Here is an 11,427-nt window from a genome sequence, read left to right on the forward strand (position 1 = left end):
TGAAAGATATATAGACAGATGCATACATACAAACATAGATAACTGTATTTACTCATAAATAAATCATTAGACATTATGCAAGTTGAATAAAGGACCAGAACAATGTAAGATGACCTCCTGTCCACACAGAGTCAGACAGCTGACAGGCTTCTGTCCAACCTCAGCGTGATCCTATTTCGGCACCGTCTCACATATCACTCACACACCATGCTTCCTTTAGCCCTTATATAGGAGCCGGCTATTCCGTGACGACACGCGGCATTTGCTGGCCGTTATTTTGGACACACCAACACAGAAAAACACCCCCTGCACATTGCAGCCCATTGTCAGAAGCATGACTGTGCTTTACTACATGTCATCCAGTCCAGTTTCTTAAGAAACACAGCTTCACCTCAGCATAAATATATTCCAAAATATTACATTATAACCATTTTTTTTCGAAATACAAATAAACTAGCAGTAAAAGTTTCAGACGTTGAACTAACTGATCATACGTCTAGATAATCTGGGATTATCTGCTTTCTAGTAAGTGCTTGTTGTAAATGTGTAACACTGATAGCAACACACTTGCGCAACTGGAATAATTAAGAATTGGAGTGTTTCTCACCGTATTGTGATAATGTGCAAAACAATAGCGGCGAGGTTATGGAGAGTGTGGACCAGGCCAGGGGTGAATGGCCTGAGGCAGTGGAGGTTGGCACCTGGGCAGAGTGGTGTGACACGCTGACGACGAGAGGAGGCACTGCCCATGTGGGTGAAAGGTCTTTTTTTTTTTACCCCCCCCCCCCTCAAACACGAGAGAGAGAGAGAGAGAGAGAGAGAGAGAGAGAGCAATGCCCATGTGAAGAACAGAATGTTGAAAAGAAATAGGTAAGTAAATGTTCTTGAAAGACAGACAGCTAGACTAAGGGCAATACAGACAGACAGGCAGAGTGAGAGAGGCAGACAGAAGAGAATATAGGTACACAGAGTCAGAGAGGTAGACAGATTAGTAAAACTACAGGTTAAAAGACTAAAACAGAGGGAAAGAGAGACAGACAGACAGTCAGAAACTGGCAAGGCAGATAGAGGGTAATACAGGTCGACAGACAAACAGGCAGAGGTAAATAGACAGTCAGAAAGTGAGCAAAGCACAGACATGCATAAAGGCAGACAGAGTGAAGGGCAGAAACAGAGGGAGAAAGAGACAAAAAAAAGAATGAAGCAGATAGAAGGCAATACAGGTTGACAGAGAGAGAGAGAGAGAGAGAGAGAGAGAGACAGACAGACAGATTGAAAGTGAGCAGAGCAGAGACAGATAGACAGAGCTAGAGGCAGACAGAGGGTAATACAGGTAGACAGTTAGAAAGTGAGCGAGACCTACATAGATAGATGACAGAGTAACAGGCAGAAAGAGAGGGAGGAGACAGTCAGAAAATGAGTGAGGCAGAAAGAGTGTAATACAGGTTGACAGAGAGAGAGAGAGAGAGAGAGAGACAGACAGACAGACTGAAAGTGAGCAGAGCAGAGACAGACAGCCAAACATTACAGATAGACAGAGTGAGAGGCAGACAAAAGATACAGTCAGAAAGTGAGCATGGCATAGATACAGACAGACAGACAATGAAAGGCAGAAAGAGAGGGAGAAGGAGTGAGGCAGAAAGAGTGTAATACAGGTCAACAGACAGAGATGCCAGAATAATCAACTTATTCTGGATGGATGGATGGATCTCTTATCATTTTCAGAGAAGGTACAGCATGAAGAGCAAATGTGCAGCATTGGGCCTGAAGAACACAATATCAACTGTTAAACACGATGGAGGAAGCATCACACTGCGGGCTGGTTTGCTGCCAGTGAAACTGGAACATTGCACAAAGTGGATGGCATAATGAAGGATTACATCAGGATTTAATGAGGATAACCTCAGAGCATCAGTAAGACAGTTGAAACTTGGCAATAAGTAAACATTCTAAAAAGACAATGGCCCCAAACACATGTTTTTTGTGAAATGGAAATAGCAGGAGAACACTGAGCTTTTGGACAAATCTTTTTAACATCCTAAATCCTAAAAGCTGGGACTGCTTGGAAAATGCTCTTCAAAAAGTGCAGTTTTCTTAAATATACTTTGTTTTTATTTTGTTGCAGAAAGTTTTAACTGAAGATTTGTCTGTTCAAATTCATTCCATTTGTTAATATACATCCAGTCCGGCATTTCATGCCTACAACACTTTCCCAATAAAACTGGAACACTGTTGTCCCACTAATGTTGCAATTTCTTAGATATTTTGGCAAAGAGGATACTAAGCTCAGTATGCTTTCACATCCAGAGCACATGGCATTTACTTCATCCAAAAAAAAGAACAAAAAAAATGTATGGTCCATTCCATCTCACTACGCAGTGTTGCCTAGGAAATCAGAGGTCTTCAGTTGAGGCTAGTCCCCTTAACCTTAAAGAAAAGTATGCAAATTCCTTTTTTTTTTTTGTTTTTTTTTTTTTTGTTTAGTTTTCGGAGGGACATGGTTTTGAAACATTTCAATAGATGTTAATGCATCTGCTACAAGCTGGAGATTCTCTGCACATTATTAGCTTTATGTGGATGAAGATTTTGTGCCCAATCATGATTACACTCACCTGCTGAGCTGCTGATCACCTGTTTAAAATCATTTAATTAAATATTCTCTTTTCAAATATTTTATTACTAGCTCTAAAAGTTTCTCACTCATTTTTTTAGAATGCGTGGCAGGCCAGAAATGCATGAATGTATGTATACTAATAAATAAAAAAAGGGAATCAGATAGAAATATATTTGGTTCATAATGTCTCAAATAAAAAAGTAAATGATAAAAACACATTTTTTTAATTTACATTTTTCTTACCGTCCCAAGCTTAGTTCCTAGTTTCCTCATTCTGGACCCTTGGGTTTAAAAAATTCCTGTGCTTTTTTTTTTTTTTTTTGTTAGAACAGTCAAAACCTCCAAGAAGCAATGGACACAGTGATCAGTTAATTGTATGTTGATTATGAAAAATTGTTGTCTCCATATTTCAAAGTGCTGGGGAGAGAAACGCAGTGGGAAAGGAAGGGGTAACGGGTTCACTCCCACAGTTTACACTTAACTCGGTCAGTGTCTCCAAAATTACCTATATTTTTTGCACTATAAGGCGGACCAGATTATGAGGCGCACTATCAATAAACTATTTTCTGGTCTATCTTCATACATAAAATGCATTGGATTATAAGGCACATTATGCAACACTAGTAAAGAACAAGGCTGTCCATGTTTTCCTTCTAATTCAGCAGGTCTCGCTGTTGGGTGCCAAGACCTGTAAAGCTAAGCTAAGTAAGTAAAAAAAAATCTGTAATTCTTTATAAATAATAATAAAAAAACATTTTCTTTTAAAGTCAAACAGATTTCTCTCCTGAAAACACTTTATTTGGGTGAGTAAATTGCTTCTTTTTTTTACAGGTTTACATTTACAGTAAGCTTAGCCGTGGACAGAGCTACACTGAGGAACCCTGAATGTTCCGGTAAGTCAGGGTGATATTAACAAACAATTACCCTTCTATAGCAAAGTGGGGATTACACCTTACCATACTATCTAAATGTCATTTATTTACTTATTTCATTATTTAATTATTTGTATATCTTTAATACAATGTTAAATGGCATATCTATGTACAATACAATGAGTGGGTCATAAATAAAAAAAATTATATGTGGAAATAGTGTATTTGGTTTTGTTTACTGCTTTTGTTTTGTATTCTTACTATATTGTTACATTCAAGTTTTTGTAATACCATTTTATATATATATATATATATATATATATATATATATATATATATATATATATATATATATATATATATATATATATATATATATTCGTTGCCTTGTGCAGTATAACCACTTCTTGAATTACTTGAATTAACCATGCTGAACCAGTGGTTCTCTCTCATCTCTGGTCCTGGAGATCTTCTACTCCTATCCTGGACATTTTTGGAGCTTTCTTGCTCTAAAACTTTAAATGATCGGATTGTTATCAAAATTCAAAATCTAAATTTAAGTCTGCTATAACTACAGGGACTCAAGCTTTTCCAAAAAGTTTATTTCTTCTTCTGACAAATTTAATTCATGCCATAGAGGGTTAAAAGTAAATATAGTAAATAGCAAAACAAAATTGACTGCTTTCAACATTATTGCGATAAAATAAACGTTTTTATATTGTGTTGTATTTTGTGATTTTTGCCAATATTACTGCGTATGATTTGATACGGCCTAAAGAAATATACTTTGATATAAACTTTGGCCATACGGTCCATCTCTAAGATGAAGTTTTGTTCAGAAAGAGACGCCCAGTTTAGTAGGAAGCAGCTGCTTCACTTTCACAAATCCTTCACTCACAATCAGAACCGGGCCAGGCGAGCCGAACGCTGGCCGGACCCGGGTGACGTGACCCCAGACTGACTGAGAACACCAAGTGATTTTGGAATTAGGTTAGCCGGCGAAACTCGGGTCGTTGCCATGGCTTTCGTAAGGGGACGTTTTCACAACCCGGTTGCAGCCTTGCTGGTGACATGACAGCCTTTACAGCTGTAAGGAAAAGTGTGATTCGGTTAATCTATAACTGTGTATAACAGCCCACGACTGATCAGAGGTAAAAGATTAGACATTAGATTAAGACACTGACAGGAATGCATACAACATGGACACTAATGGAGGAAATAAAATGATTATTCAAATAAATCTGATACAAGGAACTCCAGGAAGTCCCAAATCAATGGGTAGTGCACAAAAAAATGGGGGAAAAAACCCTGAACATCTTTTTTATACACTTTTCTGATATATTTTACTATATATTATTATTTTATACAGCATCGGACACTCTTTAATTATCATTAAAGGGAGCATTAGACAAGCTGGCAAATTCTATAGCCAATATTCTATAAACTATATCTGTGTATAACTTCCCAAGACTGAAGCAGGAGGTTAGACAATTGATTAAGACACTGACAAGGATGCACACAACGTGGACACAAAAAATATATAGATCATTTTTAAAAAATCTGAGTGGAAAAAAAATTCCAATGTTGCTCTGTCGTGTATATAAATGTCCCAAACCAATGGGTATCCCCACAAAAAGGAAAATAAACTAAACAATAGTCACTTTTACTATTTCACTATAGTAATTTTCACTATTTCACACAATTTATGACTATTTTCAAACAAAAAAATAATCATTGCCTAATCAACAACAAAAAAAAAATTCATCAGATTTTTACCTTTAACATGATCATTAGTTGCAGCCCTATACATATAAGACTTTGATGATGATGATGATGATGATAACGTAGGGCTGGCCAAATAATTAAATATATTAAGTAAATATATATCGTTGCAGTCCAATGACGACTTTTAGTTTATTACATATTTTGGACACACAAACTGTCCCTTATACTGTATCAAAATTTCTTGATGAACGGACCAAAAGAAATACTTAAAATTGACCTGAAATTAACTCCTTTTTTCCTTGACTTCCATTGGAAAAGATTAAAGTTTTTTTCTCTCTCCTGTAAAGTTGCCGTTTTAGAGATAAAGGTGTATTTATTTTAAACACTTTTTTAAAAACACTGATATTTCAGTATGTATTATTTACAGCATATGACACTCGCCAATCTTCAATACAGGGAGCATTACATAATTCGGCAAATTCAGTTTTCTATTTTGCTATTCTACAACCTATAACTGTGAATAACTGCCCAAGACTGATTAGAAGTAGAGGATTAAACATTAAATTGAGAAACCTACAGGAATGCACAAAATGTGGACACTAATAGAGAAAGAAAATATGTTTAAAGAATTCCAATGTTGCTCTCTCACTAATATAAAGACCCAAATCAATGGGTAGCACAATAAATGACAAAAGAAATGAATAAACAATAGTCACTTTCACTGCAGACACACACAAATACACACAAACACACAATCCAATTAAGTCAGGAGATATGGTCCTGTGGAATGCTGAAGAGCTGGCCTAGCCTTGCTGCTGCCAAAACAACACTATTCTTCTATAAACTAGTGATTAGGAACAATGTTTGTGTATCCCAGTGCCACCAGGTGTCAATTGGGACACGCCTGCAGGGTGCAGTCGATATAAACTGTTTATTAAAAAAAAAGAAAAAACAGCCTGACAGCCTTTATTACCAGCATAACCACTAATTCCACTGCTGCCACAACTCCAACCACAATATTTCTGTTCAGTTAAACAGCTATGCTGTGGGAGAATCTCACAACAGCTTGGCTTTAATCAACTCACCTGGCTTCTTAACACACTTCAGCTTCATTCTGATGATCAGGCTGCAGCTCACAGGTGCAGATCCAGCTCTCCAATCAGCTAAAAGCAGCTAAAAACTCGACTTTGTATAAAATAAACTATCTAAAAAGCTTTAAATAGGCTGTCACGAGCAAGCACGCCCTGCTAACATCGCCTCAGACCAGCTGCACGGCAGTTTAGTGCTGTAGGAGAGTGAAATAAGGAGCAGAAAGTGAGGAGATGTTCACTCCATACATATGCAGGGGGCGGTCCGCGCGGGACCTTTAACAGCCTGGCGCATGCCGACTCGCGCGCTGATTGGCTGAGCGCGGAGGGAGCGATGCTGACGGCACCTCCTGACTCGGCGCCGGCCAATCAGAGAGCGCGGAGTGCAGTCTCAAAACGCTTTCATTAAAAACAAAAGAAACAGTGAGTGACTTTCCTTCACCACACTGAGTTTACAGCCAAAACAGAGCTCAACCCTCTCGCTGCCGGGGACAGGTAAAAAAAATAAATAAAATAAAAAAATAAAATAGAGCTTTAAAATAATCACGAATGAAAATGATAATAATTAATTGCGTTAAAAAAAAAAAATGTATTTCTCACATGATCCATTATTTAGCTTCTGTCATCTTTCCTTAATATTTAACAGTGACTATATTGGAAAACTGTAAACATGCTAGAAATAAGTAACTTTGTTGTAAAAAAAAAACAAAACAAAACAAATCATTTTTTAAATAAATGATAGTTAATACATATAGTGCTTTATTTAAGTAAATTAGTTAAAAATGTGAAACTCATATTATATGGATGCATTACACACAGAGTGATCTATTTTAAGTGTTCAATTTTTTTTTATTGTTGATGATTATGGCTTACAGCAAATAAAAACCCAAAAATCAGTGTCTCAGAAAATCTAAATATTATATAAAGACCAATCGGTACTTTTGGCAGTGTGGGCAGTGTGCCAAGTCCTGCTGGAAAATGAAATCCGCATTTCCATAAAAGTTGTCAGCAGAGGGAAGCAAGAAGTGCTGAACTTTGGACTTGATATAACCCAGTGGACCAACACCAGCAGATGACATGACTCTCTAAACCATCACTGACCATCAGTACATTTTACATTTCATTTGTAAATCAAGGGATAATAGTCTGGAGGAAGAGTGGAGAGAGACACAGCCCAAGCTGCTTGAGGTCTAGTGTGAAGTTTCCACAATCAGTGATGGTTTGGGGGGACATTTCATCTGCTGGCATTGATCCACTGTGTTATATCAAGTCCAAAGTCAGTGCAATATTAAATTAAGGTTGCTTAAAGGTTGTTTTTCCATCATCAACATCAAATGACTTATTGTAACCAAAACCAAAAATGTTTATTTAATGTTCTTTGCGATCAGGTCAGTGTTTCAAATTAATAGCTTTGCTTTAATCAAACTGATCAATCAAAATTGATGATAAGTGCATTTACATTTACTGCTGCACTCTCTTTGTCTATACATTTAGCTAAAATAATAATTGCAATTAACATGTATATATATAAATGTTTTGCAGTAAACCCTATTTTTTTAGCGTGTACTGGTCTGCTCTTGCAGTGCAGAAAGGGACATTCCATTAATAATAATAATTCATATTATCACTATTATTATTATTATTACCGGTATTTGTGGATAGCAGCTTTTGCCCAGAACATTGTATTCAGCTATGAGAGTACAGAGGGCCCTCAACCAATCAACACCTTTAAATGAACATTGATTCAATGTTAGAATTTTTTATGCAACATTAACTGATGCATATTATTATGCATTGTAAAATAAATGTTTATCATCAACATTAATTTTTTTTTGTCATGTTAAAACGAACATTTATTCAATGTTCTTTGCCATCAGGGCAGTGTAACCAAACTGATCAATCAAACTGATGATTAATGCATTTACATTACTAGCTAATACAGCTGCAAAAATATATATAAATTAATTAAGAGACCAATTTAGTGGTAATCAGTTTCTCCGATTTTGCTATTTATAGGTATATGTTTTAAAACATTCTTGTTTTATTCTATAAACTACAGACAACATTTCTCCCAAATTCCAAATAAAAATATTGTCATTTAGAGCATTTATTTGCAGAGTGTCAAATAATGCTAAGAAAAAAAGTACATATTCATAGAGTTTTAAGAGTTCAGAAATCAATATTTGGTGGAATAATCCTGGTTTTTAATCACAGTTTTAATACATCTTGGCATGTTCTCCTCCACCAGTCTTACACACTGCTTTTGGATAACTTTACTCCACTCCTGGTGCAAAAATTCAAGCAGTCAGCTTGGTTTGATGGCTTGTGATTATACATCTTCCTCTTGATTATATTCCAGAGGTTTTTAATTTGGTAAAATCAAAGAAACTCAATTTTTAAATGGTCTCTTTTTTCCAGATACACACACATTCTGATATAGTTAATATATAATATAGCTTGATATCTCAGATATCAAAAGTGTGGTTTTATATGTACTGTTTGTATAAAACTTTATTGATATTAAATATGCAGGCCTATTTCTTGCTTGTTTTCTATATTCCTATAGCGTTTGCCTTTAAGCATTGTAAATGAACGTTGATTCAATGTTTTGTGCAATATTAACTGATGCAAAATATCATGCAATGTTAAATAAAGGATGTTTAAATGTTGTTTTTCCATCATCAGCATGAAATTATTTATTTTTTGTAATGCAAGAAAAAAAAGAACGTTTATTAAACGTTGTTTGCTGGCAGTTTTACTTACGTGGTCTGTTCTTTTTCAGTGAGTCCACTCGTCTGCGCAGGCGGCACCGCTTGGCAGGGGACCCGTTTATACCGTTGGTCTGGGGGTCGGGGTGGAGGTGGCTGTAGCCATCATGACTGCCGCCGCCGCCGCTCGGGCTGTATGAACCCCCGCCTCCTCCATTGCTCAGCTGGGACCGAAACGGCTTGTGCACGCCGTTAGTGTAGCACGGACCGCCGGGTCCCTTCTGGTCCATCACCGCTGATTTGGCCTTGTCCATGTGCACCGTACCGTACCGTCAGGTAGAAGGAAAAACACACACAAGCGGCGCGGCTTTCAGCGAGATTACAGCCGAGCTGAGCCACGCGCTGGCCGGCTTAGTGAGATCAGCGCTGCGCGGTGACTGAGCGGAGCTGCCGCGGTCTCTGGTTAGCGACCGGTTCCCTGACTGAAACCTGCTAACCGGGTAAACACAGCGCGTCCCGGGCCGCTCCGTGAGCCGAGGTGAGTGGGTGAAGGTGAGGGGTGATCTGTGGCTACCGCTGTAGGTCACTGTCGGTCATTCTCTCCGCTCCACACTGCGCTCACCCAGGTCCGCTCCTGCTGCCGCTACAGCGCCCCCTGTCCGCAGTGACTGATAAAAGTCGCTGGAGCTCAGCTAATAATACAGACCCAGAGCTCTGAGTCCCCCTATCAACCTACCCAAACACCCCGCTTTAATACCGCCCTGCTCTCAACTGAGAGAACATCACGGTGACGTTTAAACAATAAATCACCTCACCTGTCACACTGTCACCTGCCCCTGAGAGAGAGAGAGAGAAATAAAGAGGGGGTGGGGGCAGAGAGAGAGAGACAGAAAAAAGAGAGCGAGAGACACAAAGAGGAGAGAGACAGAAAAAAGAGCAAGAGACAGGAAGACAAAGAGACACAAAGAGAATGAGAGAGACAGAAAAAAGAGAGCGAGAGACATAGCAAGACAAAGAGACACAAAAGAACGAGAGAGACAGAAAAAAGAAAGCGAGAGACACAGGAAGACAAAGAGACACAAAGAGAACAAGAGCGACAGAAAGACAGAAAAAGAGAGTGAGAGACACAGGAAAACAAAGAGAACGAGAGCGACAGAAAGACCGAAAAAAAGCTTGAGAGACACAGGAAAACAAAGAGACGCAAAGAGAATGAGAGAGACAGAAAGACAGAAAAAGAGAGTGAGAGACACAGGAAGAGAAAGAGACACAAACAGAAACAGAGAGAGAGAGACTGAGAAAGATAGATAGAAAGAGAGACAGAGTGAGAAAAAAAGAGACAGAGACAGATAGAAAGAGAGACAGAGAGAGAGCGAGAAGGATCAAGAGAGAGAGACAGAGAGAGAAAGACAGAGAGAGACAGACAGAGAGAGCAGTGCTGTGCAATGACCTTTGGAGGGGAAGGTGCTCAAAGTCAAATCAAGCACATCGAGCACAAATTTGAAACACTATACAGAAACATACCTTACAATATAACCAGTTAATTAATGTTCTTTCTGTGGAGTTACTGTGAACTACAAATGAACATAAATCATGTTAGATCATTATTTCTCAGCCCTGTTCCTGCATATTCTCACTGTTCTGCATATTCTAGAGCTTTCTCTGCTTTAAAGGAACTTTAATAAAGTGGTGGTATGATGTGTCTAATACACTGCTGGATATACATAATGATTGATTTATTATCCACAGGGGGCTAAGAGATTTTAACAGATAAACTCAATAAAAGATTGTTAATTAGCTGATCAGTTGGATTAGGTGGAAAATACATAATTTTAGGGCAGTGATCAGGGTTAAGAAACTGTTTTAAACTGCTTCTAGCAAACTAGTTAGCTAAATGGATTTTTGTTCATTATAGCTTACAACACCTGCAATCCTAAATTAATGAACACAATTAAAAAAAAATGAAATAGTTATTGGCTGATCAAGCACATCAGGGCAAGTTGAACATTCCATGTATATGTTGTTTCTCAAACCTGGACTCCCTATCTATCTAATTCCGAAGTTAATATAACTGACTAAAAAAACAGGGTTGCGGGGGTGCTTCCCCACTCACACTAACTCTCCTCCACGCGCCGCGAAATCCAGCAAGCTGATTGGCTGTTTCTCCTGAAAGGCGGGACTTCCTCCGTGATTGGCACCATGATTGGCGTTAATCGCTTTCCCATTCTCACCGCGGTCTCCTGATTAATACTGTTTTTTTATTTAATACGGGAGATTTACGGGAAAATACTAATACGTGAAGACGACGGGAAATAGGGGTAAAATATGGTAGTTTCCCGACTTTCACACATATACTTACAAAAAAAGAGCCAAAATGGCAGGTGCTCCAGCCCCCTGCACGTGCCTGAGAGAGATAGAGCGGG

The 11,427-nt window shown here is 38.2% G+C and overlaps 1 protein-coding gene across 2 annotated transcripts in view; it reads right to left on the bottom strand.

Annotated features, from left to right (window-relative positions):
* Positions 1-9,672, bottom strand: part of pank1a (pantothenate kinase 1a) — a 37,839-nt gene extending 28,167 nt beyond the window's left edge. Inside the window, exon 1 of one of the 2 annotated variants that reach the window (XM_049463903.1) lies at positions 9,063-9,672. In XM_049463903.1, the coding sequence (XP_049319860.1) occupies positions 9,063-9,321 (259 nt within the window). In that variant the 5' untranslated portion in view covers positions 9,322-9,672. Of the gene's footprint in view, positions 1-6,296; positions 6,530-9,062 lie in introns of those variants that run through there. The other variant, XM_049463904.1, reaches the window with a different exon arrangement.
* Between the last annotated feature and the right edge of the window lie 1,755 nt (positions 9,673-11,427).

The sequence above is a fragment of the Astyanax mexicanus genome, chromosome 14 (assembly GCF_023375975.1).
Source record: "Astyanax mexicanus isolate ESR-SI-001 chromosome 14, AstMex3_surface, whole genome shotgun sequence".
Classification (NCBI taxonomy): domain Eukaryota; kingdom Metazoa; phylum Chordata; class Actinopteri; order Characiformes; family Acestrorhamphidae; genus Astyanax; species Astyanax mexicanus.